At 39.4% G+C, this 25,261-nt stretch overlaps 1 protein-coding gene across 2 annotated transcripts in view; it reads right to left on the bottom strand.

Moving 5' to 3' along the window:
* LOC131040193 (probable anion transporter 6, chloroplastic) overlaps positions 1–25,261 on the bottom strand; it is a 284,449-nt gene that overhangs the window by 93,354 nt on the left and 165,834 nt on the right. Inside the window, exon 8 of one of the 2 annotated variants that reach the window (XM_057973061.2) lies at positions 18,517–18,620. The exons of the other annotated variant lie outside the window; for it this stretch is intronic. Coding sequence (XP_057829044.2) covers positions 18,517–18,620 — 104 coding nt within the window. The remainder of the gene's footprint in view (positions 1–18,516; positions 18,621–25,261) is intronic. 2 annotated transcript variants of the gene reach the window in all.

The raw sequence follows: 25,261 nt of genomic DNA, 5'->3' as shown, positions 1-25,261 counted from the left end.
GAGAGAGCCATGAAACTCATAGTGGATGCAGTCAGGGATCACATTGTACCTATATTGGCAAAACATGAAACTGCATACCTTATGTTCAGATCTCTTGAGAGTGCATTTGAAGTAAATAATACAGGCAGAACCCTTGCTCTAAAGAGACAAATGAATAATATAAGTATGAACAAGGGAGAATCTATCAATGCATACTTCATGAGAATTACTGAACTAAGGGATCAACTATCAACAGTTGGATATGAAATTGATAGCAAGGAGTTCACACTAATAACCTTAGGCGGTCTACCAAATTCATGGGAGTCATTTGTTCAAGGGATAAGCGCAAGATCCAAGCTTCCTAAATTTGATCGATTAAGATCTGACTGTCTACAAGAAGAGTCAAGGCAAATAACAAAAGGAAAGCAGAAACCTATAGATAAGGATATTCATGTTCTTAACACAAATTCTCATAAGAAAGGTAAGAAGAAGAACTTCAAAAGGAAGAGAAATTCTCATGGAAAAGGTTCATCCAAGCAGAGAAAAGACCTGTCTCAAATTCAATGTTTTAGGTGTGATCAATATGGACACTATGCAGTCAAGTGCCCTGACAGAACAAAACAACAAGCCTCATTTGCTAAAGTTGGAAAGACAAATATAGAACATGATTCTGAGAAATTTGCTTTCTACTCAGCATTGTCCAGTCAAGTTTCAAACAAACTCAACACATGGGTAATTGACAGTGGATCATCAAGGCACATTACAGGATATCGAGATCACTTAGAAACTATGGTAGAAGAATCTGATGAAGAGGTTACAATTGGGGATGATTTTGCACATCCAGTAAAAGGAGTTGGAACCTGCACCATCAAGTTGAAATTCGGGATCTCTATTCAACTCACTGGAGTACTATATGTGCCAAGTATTAAGACAAATTTAATATCTATATCAGCTCTTGAAGATAATGGATACAGGGTTACATTTATGGAGGGTAAAGTCCCAGCATGGCCGAAGAACTCAACCATAAAGAAGGCCCAAACTATAGGCATAAGACAAGGACACCTATACAAACTTTGCACTGAGTCAAATCAAGCCCTTATTCATGAGACTTCCGACTCAAATGAGATCTGGCATCGAAGATTAGGCCATATTCACTTTCGTGCCCTAACTTCTATGGATAAATTTGTAACTGGACTACCTAAACTAAATCAAACTCATAATGGGTCATGTAAAGGGTGTGCCTTCGGGAAAAATCCTAAGGGTACTTTTCCTAATAGTCTGAGTAGAACTAAAGTTGTATTAGAATTAGTCCACTCTGATTTATGTGGACCCATGTTTGTACACTCCATAGGAGGTGTAAGCCGGTTAATTAGTAAATAAGGCTTTTTGGAAATGTATTAAAATAAAACAATAGTATTAAGTTATAACTACGGGGTAGTTGGTTGTCTGGCGGTTGATGGCCTAACCAACCGCAAACTCTTTATATGTAAGCTTGTAGCACATTTGGAGGGACATTCCAGTGGAGATTAATATGATATACATCTATGTTACATTTAATATATCTTGGCATACTGTATTGTGTGTTGTTGGTTCCATGACTATGTTCTATTATGCTCTGGTATTGTAATTCGGATCTTAGTGTTCTGAATACTACAATTCAATCCACATAGGCTACTAACATTTTGGTGCCGCTACCTAAGTCGAATCCGGAGGTCTCAGGAGGGAAGGCTGGTGGGATGGAAGCATAATGGGTCGTCCATTCGACCAAAGCATCCTAGTAACAGACAGTGACGTAGAGGATAACACCGAAGTAAACAAGGAGGATCAGTTGACACAAGACCTGATTCACGCGTGGGACGTTTACGTGGACCAGTACGTACAACGAGAAGCGGAACTGAGCGTTGTCTCGGCTGGTACGGTACGGGCGGAACTCAACGTGAACCAGGCAGTACATGATCTCCTGGGTAGTCTTCCACGGTTGTTGGCACGTGTACTCGTGGAACGTGACGAGGAACGAGAAAACGTACAAAGGGAGCAAAGTAGGCAGCAAGTGCTCCAACAGTACAAAGAAAGGAATCGAAGGGAAGAAGAGCAGAGGGACTCAACACAGCGGCGCAACCCCCGTAGTTCCAATAATTAATACCAAATACACTCAACAAAGATCGAAGACGACAATTCTAGGAGGAGCAAGAAGGGAGCCAAGAAGACATTGAGGAGATCCCTACGCATCCAGGAGCAACTGGAGAGGCGCCTGAAACTCTATCGGATGGTTGAAGGAGGGAGCCTGGCAGAAGGTTCTGAGCAACATACACAAGAGTGGAACACGAGTCACAACAGCCCACAGGCAATAGAGAGTAGTGATAATTTGGAGCAAACAACTGCACCAACCGAGTCATTCAACAATCCCCAGAGTAACTCGGGGAGTACGAGAAAGATGGCACATAGCCCTAAAAAGCAGAAACTTCCCAGATTCAATGGAATACGATCAAAGGATCCCACCCGTCACTGTAAAACTTGTGTCACCATCTGGCAGGCCAATGGCGAGAATGATGAGGACAACTGGCTGAAAGCATTTCCAGCCACCCTCTGTGGAATTGCCATTGACTGGTACACGGACCTGCCCACCACTTCAAACGATACTTGGAAAAATCTTGCTAAGGCGTTCAAGGAGGAGTTTCGGTTACTTCGGGACAATGACGAGATCGTAGCAGAAATATACAACACCAAACAGGGCAAGAGTGAGACGGTAAGGTCCTACTATTGCAGGCTGAAAGAATTGATTGGAAAAATGGACAATACCCCAACCGATGGTTTGAAGAAGCGATGGTTCATTGAGGGACTGAACCCATCCTTGCGGAAAAAGATGAAGGTAGTACCTCCATCTACTTTCATGGATGTGTACAATAGAGCCATGGACATTGAAAGCGAGAACAAGACATCGAAGGGTAAGAAGCGCACAAGTGATGAAGATAGTAGTGATGAAAAAACCGAGGAGTCCCGGATGATACAAGCACTCTGGAAGGATATGAGGCGGATAATGTGGGAAATGCGGACTCAGAAGGAAGAAAGTAGGGAGGGCAGGGAACTCTGCTACACAGAGTTCAAACTGGAGGGGCACACAAAAACCAATTGCCCAAAGAAAGTTTTCTGTGATATCTGCCAAGTGTTGGGACATTCCATCAAGGAATGCCCCTACAACTTGAAGGCAAGGAGTGCCCGGGTACTATATACTCAAGAACAAGCAACACCACCAACTACACCCTCCAAGAACACAAACTCAGACGCATCACCAAGTGGCTACAGGAATAGTCGGAGGGGGAGTAACAACAATAGCAATAATAATACCCCACGCGGTCGCATCCAATATGATGCAAAAGGCAGACCAATGATACAATGCTGAAGGTGCAACGAATGGGGGCATTTTGCACACGACTGCCAGAGTGGTGTTCGACAAGGAGGAGGGCTACTCTGCAAATGGTGTGGGCCAGACAACCACGAGGATGAGGAATGTCCACGGCAGAAAGGCGTGAACATGTTGGAGGTAGCTCAGTCGGAACCAAAAGTACTGGCCATTACCTGATCTCATGCAAGGAAACTAAAGTACCCTGACCCAGGTACAAAAAAGGAAAGACTGAAGGAGGCACAAAAGGAAGTAGAATGGGAAATGAGTGAGGAACGGCAGAAGACAGTATCCCACAAACCCACCAACACCATACAAGCCGCCTCTAAAGCAACCATAATGAAGCAGCTACTACAAACCACCGTGCCGGTCCGAGTAGTGGACTTGTTGCAGACACTACCACAAATGCGGATAGCCATAAACCAGGTGGAGGAGACCAGAAAGGAGGAAAAGACATCAGGCGACAAGGAGGAAGTGGAAGAAGGGAACCACTCAAAGGAGACCGTTGACCCCATGTTGATGACAGTAGGTGTGGGCAGAACACCAGTCGTAGTGGAAATGGAAATCATGGGCTACAAACTCACCAATACGATTGTGGATGGAGGATCAGCAGTAAATGTGTTACCGGAGGAGACATGGAAGGCCTTGGGGAAACCAACACTGTGGCCACCCGCATTCCACCTAGTAGGAGCAGACCAGCATGGAATAAAACCAATTGGCACACTCATGGGACAAAAGGTAACCATTGGAACCCAACAATTCTTTCTGGATTTTATGGTTATATCTTTAGCAAGGAAGGGATATGATGCACTCTTGGGAAGAGGATGACTCATCATGGCCAAAGCAGATCACAATTGGAAGAAAAACACTCTCTCAATCAAAAGTGAAGGGAAAAAATATATCATTGATCTACGGAACCAAGTAGTGAGTCAGGAAGTGGCTTCAGACTCTGGGTCCGAGAAAGAAGCACCGGGGGAGGATGGTGAGATGGAACCTGATGAAGAGGGAGTCCTCCGCTTAGGGAATTGTTCAGAGGACGAGACAAGTTCTATCAATGGGCTATTTCACTGGCAAATGGAGGATTACGAAATCTTGCACCCAGAGTGTAATGTGTTGGAGATCCTTGACATCAAGGAAGACAATACCTACTCGCCACAATTTGCCGAATACCAGGAAGGGGAGGCCCGGGTAGATGGGTCCTCGGCTCATCAATTTGGAGAAAATGAGGTCGTACAATATGTGGAACCAAAGGTACGGCAAGCCAACCTTGGGGAAGAAAAGGTCCCAAAAGTAATACTAGTGGGGGATGATTGGGACCCCGTACTGAAGGCAGCAGCATTTAAAATATTTCTCGAATACAAAGATGTGTTCGTGTGGACATATAAGGATTTAAAAGGGGTGCCTCCAGAACTATGCGTACATCGCATACCATTAATACCAGGGGCCAGGCCGGTATGGAAACGCCCCTACCGCATGAACAAAAATTATTTGACGAAGGTGCAAGAGGAAATAGAAAAGATGTTAGAGGGCGGAATCATATTCTGGGTGCAAACTAGAGAATGGGTCTCACCCATTGTCATTTTGCTCAAGAAAGAGGGGAATTAGATCCGCATCTGCGTAGATTTTGGATGTTTAAATGATGTAACTGTCAAAGATCCGTTCCCCATACATTTTACTGATAGTATACTGGAAGAAGTGGGGGGGCACGAAATTTATTCCTTCATGGATGGCTTTTCGGGCTACAACCAGATCAGCATAGCAGAAGAAGACAAGCTGAAAACCACATTTATTGTGGAGGATGGAGTTTACGCGTACAACTGGATGCCATTTGGACTATGCAACGCCCCAGCCACATTCCAGAGGATCATACTGCATATCTTCGACAAGATGGCAACTGGAAATTTTAAAGCATTCCTGGATGATTGATCAGTATACAGCGAGAAGGACCATTTGAAATATTGGGGGACTGCATGGAAAGGTGTCATCGAGCATGACTTGCCCTCAATCCAAAGAAATGTCGGTTTCTCGTTCCACAAGTAAGGTTACTTGGCCATATAGTCTGCAAAGAAGGGTTGAAGACTGATCCAGATAAGGTAAGAGTCATCATGGAAATGGAAAACCCAATGGATGTTACAGGAGTAAAATCCTTCCTTGGCCATGTGGGGTACTATCGGCGGTTTATTAAGGGATTTGCTGAGGTCTCCCTTCCGCTGGAAAAACTCACAAGGAAGGGGGAGCCATTTGTATGGCACTGAGAGCAAGAAGAAGCCTTCAGGGAACTCAAATCCAAACTTGTAAGTGCACCCATCCTAATATACCCAAATTGGGACAATAAATTTCATGTGCATGTGGATGCCTCCAACTTTGCCATTGGCGCCACTTTAACATAGGCAGGAGCCACGGGCTTGGATCACCCTATATACTTTGCCAGCCGTCTATTGTCAAAAGCAGAAAGAAACTATAGCACCACAGAACGAGAGGCCTTAGGGATGGTGTACGCAGTACAAAAATTTCGTCACTACCTCCTGGCCACTCCCTTTACCTTCTTCGTGGATCACCAAGCACTCATGCACCTAGTTAACAAACCGGTCATCCAAGGGAGAGTAAGTCGATGGCTGATCTTACTTCAGGAATTTACCTTCAACACTGTGGTACGACCAGGAAAAAGCCATGTAATGGCTGATCACTTGTCAAGAATAAAATCAGGGGAACAGGCAGAAGGGGGAGTGAATGAGGATTTTTTAGATGGCCACTTGTTCCAAATAGCAATCTCACCATCTTGGTACGAGAAGCTTGGACAATATCTCTCCAGAGCAACATTCCCGAAGGAGATGCCCCCAAGTGAAAGAAGGAAGCTGGCACTGAAAAGCACGACGTTCCAATTGATCCATGGGCTTTTGTACAAAATGGGCCCTGATGGGGTACTACAAAGGTGTGTCTTGGAGGAAAAAATTCTCGGGGTTCTTAGGGAATCACATGAAGGACTAGAGGGAGGCCATATGGGCCCAGATGCTACCACAAGAAAAATATTGCTAGCAGGGTTGTGGTGACTGTAATGTCCCCTTAGGTTAGTACTTAGGAAGAAGGGAGCAATTAACTTTTAAATCAATTGCAAGATACTTCTTTCCGCAATAACCTTAAATAGTGCTTAAGATATTAACAATAAAGTTGTGATACTAATTCACAATTGACGCTTATTACAAAATACAATTGATATTACTTATATTCCAATATTGCTACTAACTCTGATATGGCTCTAAAACATATGCGAGATGGTTTGGCTTCCTTAATATAGTAATGATAAGATTAGCTTGCCATCACAAATATGAAAGATAGATAAATATGCAATGAAGATCTTTATTGTCTCTGATTATCACTTATAAATATATATACAACTCTATTATTGACACGGGGTTCAACTGGAGCGATCCCAAAGGATAAGAATAAGAAAAAATAAATTGATTCCATGCCCCCTTCCTTCATCTCAACGATTTGTCTTTATATCTGCGTCTTGGTTTGTAAAGGTGTGATTCTTCTCTAGAGTCATATCCTTTGATAAATTATATTAACCTTTAATGAATCGCACCTCTTGGTAATACAATTTCTAATTATTGATTAGTTCCTGATTGAACCTAGTCCTTTCTGAAATAGTGAAGGTCTTGATTTAATTATTAATTCTTCTCGTTATAGTAATCAATAGTGTGGAGCATTTGGGTGGCACCATAGTTCTGATACATATTATTATTCACGACACTCTCAAATGACATATTCATGCTTTATCGTATTTGGAAGTATCAATTGCTCTATTCATACTTCTTATAGGGGATCGACCCATGATCATAGTGAATTTGCTTCAGTTGTACTATCAGTCGGTTATTTTAAACATAATCTTCATGTGGTCTTTCCATCGTTTTCTTAATAGAATCTCTTGAGAAGTTATCTCAGACTATGGTCAAAGGAATTGACCACCAATACATAAAGGCACCTCACTTTCATCATACCCAGAATCTGCGTTCTCATTCTATGATTCGGCAATAGAGAATATTTTCCTTATCGCCGTTAAGTTTGGTTCCATCATTGAAGATATGGATATATCAATCTTCGATATACCTTCAATTTTATGTGGCGCTCAATATAATGTGATTGCTGAACATGAGCAAGTATGGAGGCGACGGATATAAGAATATCGATATTACTACCCTTATTAAGTCATCGTTTTCTTTAGTACCTCATTACCAATATTACCGCATCTTAATTTCTCCAATTATTCCTTGATAGCTTTTGTTTACAATTATGAGTGACTCATATGTGATTATTTACTGTGAATGGCACGTCTCGATATGGCTATGATGGACCAAGATCTGGATGTTGTAATATGGTCAACTATCCTTTGATGACCCAAATCATTACCTTCATATAAGCATTGTTCTTTAAAGTTTATTACACCCTTCATCATTTACTCATTATCATTTTATAGTTTGCTTTTCTCCAACATTTTTCTTCTCATAGAATCGAATCATATAATAGTTGATTCATATACATAATACAATGTATATTAATTAGTGAACTAAGTTGACTCGGTCAGTGTAATATATTTAATATATCTATTTTATGTTTTAATGGTAAAACTTCTTTAATAGTTAATATAATATTAATAATTGAAATATGAACGTTACATTAAAATAAAATAATAATAATAAATAATAATCATAACAAATAATAAATATTAATAATCATATATTAAAGGAAAATCGTGAAGTCTCATAAATGAGACGATTTTCCAATATTATTAAACGTTAATTAACAAATGTTTTAATTATCATCTTTATTTAATCCCATGTCCAAAGAGGGGTTATGACAGTGACCTACACTCTATGCAGATGCGCGGGAATGGTTGTCAAGTTGTGATACTTGCCAAAGGGCAGGTAAGCCACTCAAACGAGATTTTATGCCTCTTTTTCCATCCCAACCACAGGAGTTGTTCGAGAGATGGGGGCTAGATTTTGTAGGGCCACTCAGGACAAGCAAGGTGCACAAACGCTGATTCTCACCAAGCCTCTCCCCTCTCCCCAAAGTGAAAGTTGAACACTTCAAGTAGAAACTTGGTATGGTTGAAATGTAAGTTATTGAGATTGAATCTCAAAATTGTTTATTTGTATTAATATAAATAAAGATGTTGAATGTGTAAACTCTTTTCTCATATGTGTGACTCTATGACTTGTCGGCCTACCCTGTGTACATTATTGAAAGGCAATGATCTTTCAAATAATGAACACTTGCATCTATAATTGTAAGGTGACAACTTTACAATGATTAGTTCACTATCATGATGAATATCATGTGACTTGATATTTATGGACATGTCATGATAGTTAGTATCTCTTGGACTTATTGATAGATATCATGAGACTTGATATCAGTTGAATATCATTATACCCCTTATGAGATAATCATGGTGGATATTATGCAACGTAATATCCATGGAAATGCCATGACTTGTTATGGTAGACATCATGAGACGTGATGTTAGTGCACATACCATAACTTGGATGTATATGTGAAGAATGTCATGTGACTTGATGTTCTTGAAACATCCTCTGATATCACGAGTTAGGTGATATCTCCATTGATATATACTTGATTATCTTCCCTAGCTAAGAGGGAGTGTTGATGCATAGTAGCTTCGGTCAGATATAAGGATGATCGTTTATATTGATTATGTATATAAGTATGTATGTATGTAAGTCAGCTCACTATGTGAACTGACATACATTCACACATACACATTTCTTGTGCCTATAAGAATAATTATTTCAAATGCTTTGTAAAACCATCATCCTTGTATTTGATCGAAATACTATACAGATAGAAATATATTAATCTGTGTAATCAGATTCTATTCCATCTTCTCTTGCCATGTTTCGAGCAATGATCATTGACGGCAACATTGTTTTATATATAACAGATCAAGAAATGATCGTATTTATTATATCAAACATACCCGGATCGAGTAATGATCAAATGTAATGCACAGCAAATCAGCGGCTTTCATAATATTGTTTTTGGTTTTTATGTTAACTAAACCGATTGAGGATCAAGCCTCTTGAAAGCACCCTTTGGCAAGTGTTGTATTGTTTGAGAGAGGGCCATGTCATGAGCGGACATGGCTCCACATTGTGGAAACATGTCCCCTCATGACATGTCCCTCCACATATATATTTATACATGCCGATATCATAAAGAGAAACATATAGAAACGAAAAATGCTCTCTCTCCCTTTGATCGGCAATCTCAGACTTGAAGAAAAGAAGTACATAAGCATCTCATCAATACATTATCATTATAAACATTCATATTTGTTAAGGATTAAATTCTAAATATATACCCCGAAATCAAAAGAAGAAATCAGTACATTATAATCTGCATATTGTTAGAATTGCTTTAGTCTGAAATAAATTTAATATACTTTAGCAAATTAAATATAAAATCATCTTTTGATTTTTAATTTATTTGATAACTTTATAAATAACTAACTTAATATTATTAATTATAATAATTAATTAAACCATCCATGAAAAATAATAATAATTTTGGACAACTTAACTAATTAAATTAATTAATCAATTCTTCTCCAAAAAAGGGGACATTACAATTTGTCCCTCCTGAAATTGCTTGTCCCCAAGCAATCAATCCCTCACTTGGATCCCATGGGTAAACCCGTGTAATGTCCCTAAGATCACCACACAACTCCTGCACTATCAACTGAATCCACTGAATCAACCCAATCATCTCATCACGTACCACATGAGTATCAGCCTCATGAGGAAGCAAGTCAAGTGACTGTACATCCTTGCTCCCAACCTCTGTTGAAAGTGACTCATCAAATAAGCTATCCATCACATGTAGCCCTGAACTATGCATCTGAAATAAGTCATGAACATGAGGATCCAAGGTGAAGCTGTAGAAACTCCTCACTATATACACTTTTGAATTTCCTTGGATGAGACCTGTATGAAATCCGGATGCACTGGTAGGATCCCAATCATCAGTATCAAGAGAATGATCCATATCTAAATCATAGAGTGGATTATCCAACAACCACGTAGCATCAAACTCAAACAATGGATTATCCACCATCCAATGCTCCTCCTGCATATCTACTTGTTCTTTCCTCCTACTCTTCATCCCACAAAGAGAGATAGAGTGCAAGCTACCATCCACAATTCCCCTAAATACATAATCCCTGTTATTTAATTTAAATTTCATTTCCAACTTAGGTATATTGAGGGTAAATTCTTCTATGTCTTGGAGCCATTTCATTCCCAAGACTACATCTGCTGCCCCCATGTTGACCACATAAAAATCAGCTTGAAGCTCATAATAATTCAGCAACAAAGCGAGACCACATATCCGTTTGGTGCACATGAGGGTATATCCATCTGCAACTCTAACTCGAAATCCCTTGAAATCCTCTATTTGCAATCTGCATTGTGCCACAAATCCTTCATCAATGAAATCGTGCGTGGCTCCAGTGTCAAGCAAAGCAACGCAATGCTGCCCATTAACTAGTCCTCTAAACCAGAAAGTAATCTCACCCTGCTCATCAGCAAATATATCTATAGGTGATATATTCCCATCGTGCTCAAGCTCTATTGCAGCATTTCCATCCTGATTGTCTCTGGAACCAGCTGGCTGATCTGAATTTTCAGAATTAAGATCCTCGTAATACACCCACATTGCACGATTCACCTTGCCCTTAGGCCTCAAGGGGCAATCATGCTTTCTGTTGTAAGGCTCCTTGCACCAAAAGCATAATTTTCTCCTCCTTAATGCTTCCCGTGTCTCCTCATCCACCATAGTTGCTGATTTCTTTTTCTTATCGACAATTTGTTGAGGACTCTCATTGCAGGTAGGAGTTTCTTTATGCGAACTTTTGTTTCTAGGGGCTTCGACTTCCATACTCCTTTCTTTCTTCATTGCTTCTTGTAGTGTAGGTGGTATTGACGCGGCTAAAGTCGTATCGCTACAACTCTATCCGGCCAACACAGAAAAGAATTTACTAGCTGAGAATACTATCCTCTCTTGAAATAAGGAGATCCCTTATGCTGTTTAGATTGATCATTGGGAAGAACCTCAATGTTTCGACTATCAGATCATGGCTGCAGGATAACTCAATGGTCTGATGTGTTTTGCTGGAAACACAAAGGGGACTTACGATTAGGTAGAATCGATTATGTTCGTACGAGTTCTCTAAGACTCTACAGGCTTGATTCCATCAGATTTTATCTTTGACATGATGTTATTTAGGCTTCAACTTTGATAAAAAAAGAAAAAAAAGGAAAGGGAAAGACTCAGAAAATATCTAATTAATCTACCTACGATAGCATATTCAAAATAATAGACAAAAACCTTTAAAAAAACCAGATTTAACATTATCACCTAATAAAGCACAATGATGTAAAATCTAGTGCAATCTTCGAAGGGAGTTGGATTTTCATGTTATTAAACATAAATGCAGAATCAGACATCCATTCATTTGATGTTTAACAACCGAACAAAAGCATATAAATTGGTTCAGACTAACCATGCAGGAGGAAATGGCAATCAGCCAATCCTTAAAGGTATGAACACTAAGGTTTCTATCAAATATGATCCTAAAAATACTATCTGAAATCAAAATACATAACAGGAAAATTAAAGGGTGAAGAAGGAGACCATGCACTCACAAGGAAACAAGACAACTTTAATATCCACTAATTTTGCACAAATTTCGCCACAATTTCAAAAACAATCTTAAACTTCTTACCAAATGGGGGAGAAACCATCCCTTATATAGACTTTCAAAAATGGATGAATGGCCAAGATTTAATCTTACAAGTGGCCCAGATTCATCCTACAAAGTATTGCTGCCCATACCTATTAATAAGGAACAAAATATCCCCTACCAACTACCCAACATAAAGTTGCTCCCAAAACTGCACCTTCACGGAGCTCAAAATCTGCAATGACTTTGGGTAGTTGAAAAGAAGTTTAACTTGAAAACGTGCATTTAGAATTTAAAAGAAACAAATACTTTTTTTCTAAGAAAGCACTTTTTCCTTTCCCGAGGCAGATTCCTTCACCAAAAATTCAATCTCCTCGCACAAGTACCCTTTCCAGATGTCCCGGTTTGCCACGCACTCTTACCGAACATATTCTTCAAACCTCATGCAAACCGAGAACAATTCCTTATTAGAGGGAATACGAGGATTGCGCATTTTGAACCGCGTGCCCTCCAGATGAGTGTCCACTATCCTCAGGCACTCGCGCCAATCTGATTGATGATCCTCAAAACGCAGTATATTTGCATGCAGCCTGCTGATGCATTCTATGTCTTCTGCAGAGTATGTAGTTTTATCGGCCCTCAACCTGCCATTCCATCCTGATACTACATCGTCATCTCCCATGCTATCCTTCCATTCAGTGACCAATGTCTTCACTGGTGCTCTCAATACCAGACAAGTCCTCCTCGCACTAAAAGTTTTTCTAACAATGTCCGCCATGTCCAACTTCATGCAGATAATCCAATACGACTCCTTGAAAGTGTTGATGTCATGGGGATCCAGGATAGTATGCAATGTGGGAATCTGAGCGTGAGTCCAGAAGAGAGCCCTCATGAGTGGTTGAGCCATGCCAATCGTCTCCTGGATTATGGCATACTCTTTCTCTACCTCCACCATCTTTAGCCGAGTTGAATGTATTTTGAGTGTTACTTCAAATGCATCATCAATGATTCTCTTTCCTCTTGCTTTAATGCCCCAGATCCATTCTCTGACGGCTTTGGCTGTGTCACGCACTCCTTCGAATTCAGCTATAGTCTTTTATGCCAACGCCAATGGAGGAATATGGGACTCAGCAATGTGTTACAGCGGTCTTAACAGGTGATCTATGTATCCCTCGGCTTGCTCAGCACAGGCTCGATACATAGCCCTTTCAACAGTTATTTCATCTAGCTCCTTGAGCATATTCTGCATAGAATCCTTGAATTCTTCTCTCCTGCTCTTTGGTAGCTCTCCCTATTGGGATGGATGAGATACTATAATCGGCTAATGCAACCTGATCTGCTCGTTTGTCTGTAGGTGGGGCAGCAATATGAATCGTCCGATTCCTTTGCTCATCCTTGGTGATCCTAGAGTAAGTTCTTGGCTTTTTCTTTCCTTTAGCTTTTATTTCTCCTATCCGAGAGAAGATGTCCTCCAGGTTAATCGATGACTTGAGAGTCACTTTCCGCTGTGCCGGAGCTATCAACCAATCATGGGGGAAGGTCTGTCCTGATGTGACTACCAAGTCCCCACTCTGTTCTTTGGATGCCTCAATTGATTCACTGCCTATCCGTAACTGATCGGACATAGAAGGAGGATTGGGTGCAGTATCCGATACTTTACTCACCGTTGAGTTTTCTCCCACCTCACTGAGCAACTGATGTGTAGCTTCTAGTAGTGGCTGCTCATACTACTGGGTTCTTGGGTTCTATCTTCTTCTTGTTCTCTCTCAACCGTGGTGTCATCCTTGTTGCCACCTTCCTCTTGCTGCAACTCATGTCTACTCCCTTGAGTGGGTTCTTGTTTGTCAATCCCTTGATCTAGCACAATCTCTCCATCTTCGACCTGATTTTCAGGTCTCTCCAAACCAATGATCCGTGTCTCTATTTCATGCTCACTTTGTACTTGTGGATCATTCGCCTCTAATGCAATTGGACCATTTTGTGAAGGTGGAGTTGGTAGATGATCAAGCTCGACCACATCATCATCCGAACTGGGATCCCTGGATGAGGTAGTAACTTTTGGCCGCCTGATTGGTATCTTTTCCCTTCTTGTCCTTTTTGTTGTCTGGGTTACCCTACTGGCCCTTGCCTTCTTTCTTTTCTTCTCAGGTTTTTCAACCTCCTCCCTTGGCACGCTTGATGTTCCCTCGTCTTCTGAACACTGGGAATCTAGACTACCCATAATATTATATGTAAATTGGGTTCCCTCATGGGTTAGCCTCTATATTTGCTCGGCTAGCCAATTTTCTGTATACATTCTTCGACCCTCCATGACGGCCTCAAAGTCCATGATTGGGTCCTGAGCCCAATCAATGGCTGGCGGGTGGTCTTTGACTGCCTCATACTCCTGAACCTGCAAGCAGTTCCCATAGCCTGTTACCTGATCTGGGACATGGCGTTACTCATAAAGTCGCATTTGCTGAACACTCAATCTTAAGTATTCCGGTCGGCACACCTCAAAGTCATCTGAACAATTTCTCCAGTAGTCCTCTATGGACCCCTTAGCACTGTAATGCCTACCATAGGCTTTCTTTCCCAATCCAACAGGATCAAAGTACTTCCTGGGGAAGTGCTCCTGCAAACAATATGATGCCATCTCATCGAATGATTCCTCGGCTTACACAGAATTCTTGAAGTGCACATCAAGGTTACCTATGATCATCGGGAATGTGAATCTCGACTGCTTTTTGTCCCTGAATATGCTACCTGCTGGGTGTGCCTATCTTGCAACCTCCATGAGGACCAATCTATCTGATGGGTAACGAGGAAGCCGATACGGTGTTCCCTCAAAGTCTGATATTCTGATATAGGAGAATCTAGGGAACTGAATGAACCATGCACCATACTTCCGAACCAGTGTGGTAGCCTGCTTTAATAATCTTATGTGCAACCCCCCTTGCATTAATCTGACCATGCGCATTGTAAAAGCATCATTTACACACTCATACTAACCAATTGCATACGCAATGTTGTTCTTCTCTCTCTGAGCTATGTTATAGTAATGCAGCTGAGGGTAGCAGTCATACACTTTCACTTGATTTGGCCCATTCCCAATCTCACCCCTTTTGATCAATCCTGGTAGCGGCTGGTGCCCAGCAAACATATAGACTAAGTAGGAGGTCATGGTGAAGTACTTTTTCTCCTCGAGCTCAACCAACTGTGTATGAATGTTGTCGTTGATGATATGAGCCCAGTCAAACTTAGCTTTCCCACTAAAGACTTGCTCGATAAAATAGAACATCCATTCCTCAAATAGGTTGGAGTGGGGAAGTCCCATGACCCGCCTAAGTAAGGTAACCATGTCCCCATATTCGTTGTTGAACTCGCTTATGCGGGTCTTTTTGCCGATCCTAGTGCTCGAGGCTTTTCTTTCTTTAAATCATTCTTCATTTATTAGTGTTTTGCACTGAATAGGATTCATGTCATAAGCGATTTGGGCTTCATCAATGGTTAATGCAGTAGCGCGCTCAAGAAGCGGGATATCAAATGTTTCTCCGATAGCCTCAGGTGTGAAGTCGGCCATCACTGTCCCTCTTACCACCACTAATCTGGTTTCCGACTGGTAATGCATGGCAGCTTCAACCACAAGCTCATAATTTTGCAGTCGGTGGGAAACAAGTAGCCTGAGCAATACCGCTCTCCAACATTCGTCTGGGTTTGCCATAGGCATTGGGAGAGTACACCCTGTTTTTGAAGTCCTGAATGTCTATGTGCCCGAGGTCCATATCCCCTATATTGTCCCAAATACTTTGGACTTTTGACTCTTTGATTACTCCTCCCTGATACTGATATTTCAATTTCTCGAGCTTGCGAGGGATGTCAACTTTGGAGGTCTGTGTTGCTCCTAGCACGTCGGGTGCCTTTGAAGACTCTGCTGCCGATTTAGGCATTTATCCTGCACACCCGGACACGGATTTTGAGGCAAGCCTTAATGCGAAAATATGGGTTAGTAGTGCCCGAAGACGGCATTAATAATAAAAAATTGTTTAAATAGCCAAACAACTTAATATTTGAAAACGTTTTGAAACAGGCCTTTTAAGCAATTTGAATTCTACATTGGGGACTAAATGCAATTTGAATTGGAAAATCAATAGGTTTGGTTAATTGGTTTGATCAAATTTTCAAAAAGTTGCTCTTTATGCTACCAACGACATAAAAGGTTACAAAATGTATTGATTTCGCGACTCGGCATTTAAGTTTTCAATTTTCCTTGTGCTGATCGTTTTGAATGCGTGTTTTGAAAACATGATTATACGCTCGCAACTTCCTAAAGACGAGTTTATGTGAGTGTAACTCTATCAGTATTCCTAAATTTGCCTAAGTCCGGATTTTCAGATGGAAGGGTCGATTTTGGCAAATGGTAGTTGTTAATTGCTGAAGGGTGTTTAGTTTTCAAAATTAATTTGAATTTACTTTGTACTTCAACCCTAGGGTAAATAACATGATCATTCTGCACAATTTAAATCACTTCGAAGGAGGGATTTACAACAGACCTGGCAGTGAATTGAAGAAGTTTGTTGATTGCAAATTCTGAATGAACTTGATGTCTAGCAATGAAATTCGAGCTCTCCAACACAACTGCGCGATTTTATCTCATTTCAGAATGTCGAGCTTGGGTTTTAAACCACCAAAGTCACTTAGCAAAAGTCGGCACTTCCTCAAGAAATGTGTGATCTTCTCATCTTAGGCTAGAGTGAGGGTTTTAGGCAACTGTATATCCCTAGGATTTCGGCTTGGATGAGGACACGACGCGATACAAACCTTATTCGGCTTACAATCCGATTTCATGAGCCTTTTTTCTTTTGATATTATCGGCCAAAATGGGGGTTTGGCACGATTTTAGCTCTTTTCCTTCTTCGGCCTGCTAGATGATAATACCGTGCGCCTTGGCCACTCTATTCATTTCGGCCTTTGGATTCAATAGCACGGTTTTGGAATCCTTCTCGCCTTTTCCACCTATGAGCTAAAAATGCGCGACTTTCTCCCTTTCTCGACTTACTAGCTTACTCTCTCATGATTCAGCTTCATCTCTGGGCAATAAGGTCTTTCGGCGAACTAATATTCTTTTTGCGATCTTACACTTTCACTTCGTTTTCAGCCTAAAAACACTATTCGCGCAAACTTGGTGATTTTCGGCCTAGAAAGGCGATTTGCAAGCTTAACTCCTTTTCAGCCTTTATGGCCTTTTTGCGAGTTTTTGGAAGTCTGTCAATTTTCGGTTTTTTAAGCTATTTTGAATTCTTTGTTAATTTTAGGCCCATGGGGCATCTTTGCAAGCCTCATCTCTTAACTCGGCCTAGGAGGCCGATTTTTCAATTTTAAGTGTTATTTCGGCTTTAAGGGACATATTTGCAACTCACATTTTGGCCTTCTAGGCCGATTTGTGCCTTTATTGTTTGAATTTCGGCCTTAGGGGCTGATTTGCCAACTTCAGCTCTCATTTTGGCCTTTTAGGCCGAATTTAGCTTTTTAAATTGTATTTTGACTTGAATTTCGGCTTTAAAAAAACCGATTTTGGAGTCCTTGTCTAGCATTTTGGCCTTTTAGGCCGAATTTCCCTTTTTTTGTCTCTCATTTTGGCCTTTTAGGCCGAATTTCCCTTTTTTGTCTCTCATTTTGGCCTCCTATATCATTTTTTTATCAGTTTGCCAAAATTGTCTCTAGAATGTCAACTGTTATCAACATCTCCTAGATGTTGTTGAACAGGACTTCTGAAAATCAAAAAGCTAATAAGGAGCTCAAACATCTCTATATCACAGGGAAAAGAAAAGTGGCATTGAATTGGGCATGGTTGATTCAAGGCTTTTCGGAGGTAAATATGCTCTGAAGTTTGCAGAGAAACAATTCAGCAAATGCTCTCAAGATTCAGATAGGAGTAGGATATTTTATTTTCCATGACCATGTCCAATATTAGATTCAAGGTGAATGCAATGATAAATTCTAGTGCGCTATATTTGTGACTTTTTGATTCATTCAACATATAATTTTATTTTATACTTCACCCATAAAATTCAAAAATTTGGAGAGCATTCACTTTCAAGACTATATATCTAGATGCCCTATAACAGTGTATAAATTTTACCAACAAGTCAACTCACTGAAGAAAAGTTAAGTGTTGAGGCTCTAAAGACATACATATCATAATGTAAAGAAATTACCATTTCCAGTCTATGCTTGGCAGGATTTTAGAATAGGAATCAAGTACATAATTAAATTTGGGAGTTTAGTACAAAAAAGTAACCCATAATACTCACCTAGCAATATAGATTTTATAAAGCAATGCATATGATGTCTCATTTATGGTGAGCTTGTCAATAGGTATTGAATAACATACCCCTGAGTCAGACTCAAGGTAAACAGCATGTGGGTCCACAGAAGTGCTGCTAACCAAACTTAACCCATGTCTGGTATTTTCTGCAATTATCATATTCTTGTCTCCTGAAATCCATCCATGAGATTGTTCCATCATGTCTTTTGAAACACTTTATATGCATTGCAACAGTTGACACAGCATACAATTAACTTTAAAAAATGCTATGCATGATATAAATTTATAAATCTTCTTTTATTTAATTCTCAATAGAGTTTTCCCCAAACCCTGCTAACCATGACGTTCTCAAGCATAAAGAGAAAAGGTAAAAAGATATCAAAGTAATAAATTTTAAGGAATTTTGTCCCCGTAACCTTGGAGTCTCAGATCCCTCTAAAATATTTTTCACAATCTATAGAGCATCATTATCAAGAAAATTTCTAATAAAAATAGTTATTTTCAACATTTCATTGCAGGATTAACCTCAACTTTTTAATAGTCAAATTTTTGTAAGGATATATATATACATATATACATACAAACAAAATTACAAAAAGCCAAGGTCTATACATATGTCCAAACAGCCACAAACTGATGATCTCGTGCTAAATAAAGTGAATGAAGCAACAACTGCCCTTCAACAAGATCTTCTTTTCTTAGACTAATGAATTCTCTTTTGAACTTTATACATTTACGAGTACATGTTAGCTTAAAATAACCATAAAGACACAATCTGACTCAGACTGAACCAGAGCCATCACCGTGGTAACCACCAATACTTAAATGCTCTTAAGAATTATGTATACGTATCAACATTCACAAACTAAACATGACTTTAACATGGTTTATCATTAAAAGCTCTCTTTCTTCAAAGTTGTACTTTGTTTTCAAATTTTTATTCTTGGCTATGATTCTCAATGAAATTGGTAAAGACCCAAGCCAAGTGGCAGCAAGGAGTTTTACATGCTCAACTTGGTAGTAACCCATGATTTAAAACCTATTTTTCCACTTGTGTCCATCTAAAAATGGCTAATGCATTTTCATCTTGTTATTTTAACATGATCTCACTAATTTTTCTATTGAATTAAATTAAATAATTTTAAAATTATTTAATTAAACTAATATTTCCTCTTTTCATCCATAAAAATTAAATTTTAATTATTTAATTATCCCAATTTTTTCTATTATAACTAAATAATTTTTTAATTATTTAATTAATTCATCATTTTCCCTCCAATATTAATTAAATAATTTTATTATTTACTTAGTTCATCTTTGATCCACTGTAATTAAAGGATTTTTTTTAATTATTTAATTAGCTAACACTTCTTTCAAACCAAACCAATCACCTTGTTGAAGCGGCTGCAGCATACCATGGTGTTAAACTTGTACATTCTCAGGGTTATTAAAAAGTATGGATTTAAGGTGACTAAATATTATTCAGTGCTTGACGATGATTCTGAAATATCCCAGACCAATTTTTTCAATTTTTCATTTACAAAAAGTAATGCAACACACATCCGTTAGGGTTAGCACTTAAACCAAAACGATGCGGAATACAACTCTAACCAAGAATGTACACCAGGATCCTGGGTTGGGCAAGGCGTGAGCATATGGTCAGAGGGTCTTAAAGCATTCTGAAAGTGACTCTAACCAAGAATGTGCCCAAAATGGACTAACATATGGTCAGAGGATCTTAGTGCATGCTGAAAGCAACTCTAAACAAGAATGTGCCCAAGATGGACTAACATATGGTCAGAGGATCTTTACAATTACAACTGCTGAAAGGAAAACTCGACACCAAGCATGTGCTTTCAAACCCAGGGTGGGAATGGAGCTACCATATGGCGGAGATGCTAAGAACTTAGAAATGGAATTAAATGTAAATAACAAGCGTGAAATGAAAATGAGAAGAAATGCTGCGAGTACTACTGTTCAGCTTACAATTTGATAGTGAATGCTTGCCAAGATCATAAGATTAAGACTATACAATACTGCAACAATATAGAAGACTCTCCCGGGCTTAACAAAAATGATAAGTCCAAGAAATTCTTCTCAAGGATCAATCTTAATATTCTGATTTATGACAGACCTGCACTTGAAATGCTTAATCAGCAACACCATGGAATCACTAAAATGCTCATTACTCTCTCAATACTAGTCCGAATGACCCAAAACCAAAAACAATGGCTTCCTATGAAGGAGGCGACCAAACCAATACCAAGAAATTAGACATTAACCCAACAGATTATTTAACACGAACCCCAAGGTAATTCCCAACAGTGACGCCAGGCAAGAATGGCGATTCTTCTCTATAAAATAAAACACTTCATATTACAATCTGCAAATTTGCACAAAGGAGCGCCCAGCCAAAACAAGAGGAAATATGCAATACCCAGAATGAATATGTTTTTGTTTTGAAATATATGAGTGAAACTACAAATCTGCCCTGCTAACCGCAACTCCCGAAAATGAAATGAAATGCAAATAACTGAACTTCCAGCACAACTCAAGCTACAATGCGATCCTCACTACAAACTCTCACAACTACACTAAATCACCACTAGTTGCTATCTTTCAAGCAAGAAGCAATGCCAAGGCTAGGAGGCATTCATTCCTCGAAGCAACTCCAATACCATTCCGGCAGAGTAACATTATAATAGACATAAGATGCCCAAATGAAGGGAAGAGGCCTCCATTTATAAGATTAACAAGGAATCCGGTGCAGGAGCACCTAGCTTCATTCTCAGCTTCATTTTCATCTCAGGTTTGATTTTTGTTGTTTTAAGTTGGAAAGTTGTTTAGGATGTTTTTGAAGTTGTTCTAGGTTGTTTTGATGAGTTTTTAACTCATTATGGGGTTTTGGTTTCTTGTTTTCATCTTTTTGCTCAAAGTTGTCAGTTTGGTGTTGCCTGGCAAAATGATGGAAAAATGAGTTTTTTTTGTGGTTTTTGTTTTGAAAAGGTTTTAGACATGTTTTATGCTTGGGTTTAAGGTATGAGAAGTATTTTTAGGTGATGGTTAGTTTTGGAGGTCAATCTTGCATTTTCTAGGCACCAAAAGTTGTCATTTAGGCATCAAAATGTCAAAATTAAGTGCTCTTGGACATTTACCCGTCCGTACAGGAGGTTAACCAACTTGGAGAGGTATTTAATCTCCTTTTTTAACTATTGTAAGGGTTGATCATTCGAAGTAAAGAAGCATTTTGCAAATTTACACTAGTTTTGTTTGGTTTTTCTCTAGTTTTTGGCTCCATGTGAACAGCAGTCCGTACACCAGCTGTACTTGGCCGTACTATTCTTGCATTTTCTGATTCTAATATGTTTTCCTAAACTTTTCCCTTTGGTGGCATTTGATTTTATCAAGTTTTGAGTTTGTAGCAAAATTAGTTTGATTTGACAGTTTCACTGCCTTGTCTAGGAATTGGCAAGGATGCTTGACCAACTTGGCTTCTTGGAGTCCTAAAATGCTCATGGCTTCCCAAGAACCAGTTGGTCAACTTGTAGACTATGTAAATACATGTTTTGTTTTCAAGAATGCAGGTGTAAGGAGTTTTTGTGGCCATTAAGCCCTAGGCAAGTGTGCCATTTGGCTAGGGTCTTAAAGGAATTTAATGCTTTGCTCTACTATAGCAAGTGCATTTAAAAGTTGAACAGAATTGCCTTGATGAAGAAGTTTGTATGCCAAGGCAAAGAGGCTTTCTAAGCCATGAGGAGAATGTTTTCATGTTTACTTTTGGAAAATATTGTAAAAAACAGTGAGTCACTGTTTTAGAGGCAATTTCCTTTCATTAGCCTACTCTCCATCATGCATTGGAGCTTGTAAGGTTGTTGTACCTCCTTCTAATGGCTTGCAAACAAGCACAAGGAGTGTTCTTTATGTCATCTATGAGTTTGAAGTTGCCAAGATCAATCAATGATCTTTGAGGCAAGATTTTGGAATGCCCATTTGCTGTCCCAGTCAACTAGGACTGAGTTTTAGATTTTCTTGAAGTTGTATTTGTAATCTCCTTCTTCTAAATGACAGGTATGAAGGACAAAGAACCATTGAAGACTGAGCCTTATTAGGGAACACAAAAACAGACTTTTTGTGAAGAGTTCTAACAGTGAAAGTGCAAGTCACAGTGAACTACAAAAAAAAACAGTGAAAGACAAAGGGGCAGCAACAGTCAGCTTGACAGTGAAATAAACCATTTTTTTGTAATTGCCTAATGCTTGTATGCAGGGCTAACAAGATTCCCTTTGTTTCTAAATGATAGGCATGCTTACATGTTGAATGTAATTGGTTTTGTTTGCAAATGAAGTGTTTGAAAGAGGCAAAATTGGAAAAGTTGTAAAATGTTGCATTTTCCTCATAAGCAACTTTTTGAAAAAAACTTGTTCTTCAAACTTTGAAGTGTAAATCTTCTTATTTGTGGCTTAAATAGTCAGTACTATGATGGCACTAAGGTCTCTTGTCCATATTGGAGGTTTATAGGTTGAATCTTGGTTTTTCACCATCAAAACCCTTCAAAGCCCTCCTTTTCCACCCATTTTTGGGACAGTCATGGAGAAGCCCTAAGAGACCCTGAAACTTTATGAATCTTCAAGTATTCCCAAAAGGGTATCCAAAAATGTAAAGCTTTTGTTCTGGAAGTCCATCAGTTGAACAAGGTGAGCACAAAACCCCTAATGGAGGGCTAATTGCCTAGTAGCCCGTTTTAGGCCTAAAACCAAGTTTTTGTCAAATCGGGTAAGCAAGTGAAGGTTACAAAGCATGAAATCCAACAAAACAAGTTGAAAAAGGTCAATCTAACATGAATTCAACCTATTTGGTGAGTTTGGCTTCATAAGATGGTTTTGGAGCCCTTGGAAGGATGTCATCAAACTAGGGAGTTGGAGCTTTTGAGTAGCCAAGAAGAGTTTGACATAGGGAGGTGGAGCAAGGTGAGTTGTTAGACTGCTTTTGATCTATTTGCACTCTGACCTTGGTGTTTAAACCTTGAAAACAGTAAGGAACTTTTGCCAAGCAAACATACTAGCCGCTTAACAACCACCCAGCACTATCCTCCCTATCAGAATCTCAAGAGGCTTCTAGAAAGTGCGCCCTAATTTCACATTTCAATTTTCCTCCAAGAGATGGTGCCACTTTTAAAAGCTTTAATTAACCTTTATTTTAATTCACTTCTCTTCATAAAGTTGGCACCCCTTTTCATAAGCAAGATTTTAGACCTTAGGAAATATTAAATCCCTTCCATGATGCGTCCACCCTTGAAGACCACCTTTTAAAACAACTTGAAGCGATGAAGCTAGGCCAAGGGGTCAACTTTAAAATATAACATTAAAACATAACATTATTTAAATGAAATGAACTTATCTCTCCAAAAACATCCCAAGGCCAAAAGTGAGGAAGCCAACTGAACCAACTGAAGAAGAGAACCAACTGTGCCGAAATAATCAGGACCACTGCCAGAAATAGAATTTACTAAAAATAGTAAATTCCAAAAAGTGCTCGGAACGCAAAGCTGGACATACCACTGCGAAGCCCTCTGAAAACCCAGAAAGAATCTGCGATCCAAACTCTAATTCACGAGCAACAACAACCTCCAAAACTGGAAACTCTAATTTCACCCATTGAGTAGCCTACGGGTCTCCGAAATAGGCCATCGGTCAACTGAAACATCATGCCTGAGAAGGGGACATTACAGATTCAAAAGCCTAGTTGGTCTACTAAGACCTTAATTAAGTACTTGATCCTTTTAATTAACTCATTTGACGCTTCACTTAAATCCCATAGCTTTAGGGAAGGGAATTCCCTTGCAGACTTATATGCTAACATTGGTGTTACTAGGAGAGATGAGTTTAATTGGCAAAGTGACCCCCTACTGCCTAATGTTGACAATATTATTAAACATGATTTGCTTCATCGTCGGAGAGAAAATGTCATTTAATTCCTTTCTTTTTCCAAGGATCGTATTGGTGTTTGGGTGGCAAGTTTAATTAATGATTGTATGGGGAGTCCCTGCCATTTCATGATTACCACACGGATTGTCGGTAATTTCATTTCCTGATTTTCCTTTTGGGGTAACTGGAAGGTGGTTTTCTAGTTGTATAAGTCGACTATAATCTGGTAGGGCAAGCTCTTGGTGGTAATTCTTGCCTTTTTCTCTCAAACAGCGTGAATATGGGAGGTGAAAGGAATAGGATTGAGCCTGTAACATGTGACGATGTCAAGAGGAATGCTAAAGTATGGACAATTTTGAAGAAGAGTGGTGTTACCCCTTACTTAGAACGCCTCCATGGTACTGATCCTAAAGCCTTGAAAATGTTCTTTAAAGGATTGAACGATCAGAAGCTTTTTGTTTATGGGAAAAATATGGAGATTACTAAAGAGTTCATTGCAAAGGTAATGGGTCTCTTTATGGAAGAAAGGAAAATGTTTAGAGATAGGTAATCCTCCGAGGTGGCTATGCAAAAATTCCTAAAAGGAAAGGAGGGCAACAAATTGGTTAAGAAGGCTAGTGGAGGCTATGAGGTCAAATCCCTCAAATCTATCAGGGCTTCTATGGTCAAAATAATTATACAATATTTCTCTTTGGATGGGAGATATACTATTGTTTCCAGCTTTAATTTTACTTTGTTAAACTACTTTAGGCATAAGTAGAAGGTTTCCTTTCCCTATCCCCCTTTCCCTAGAGATTTGCATAAGGATTCCCCTCTCTTGAATTGAGACAAAGAAGATCCGAATGACTTGCTCGGGGTGGCCAGGGATGCAGCTATGGATCAGTTTA

Source organism: Cryptomeria japonica, chromosome 11 (assembly GCF_030272615.1).
Source record: "Cryptomeria japonica chromosome 11, Sugi_1.0, whole genome shotgun sequence".
Classification (NCBI taxonomy): Eukaryota; Viridiplantae; Streptophyta; class Pinopsida; order Cupressales; family Cupressaceae; genus Cryptomeria; species Cryptomeria japonica.
This window is presented reverse-complemented; position numbering and strand designations above follow the sequence as displayed.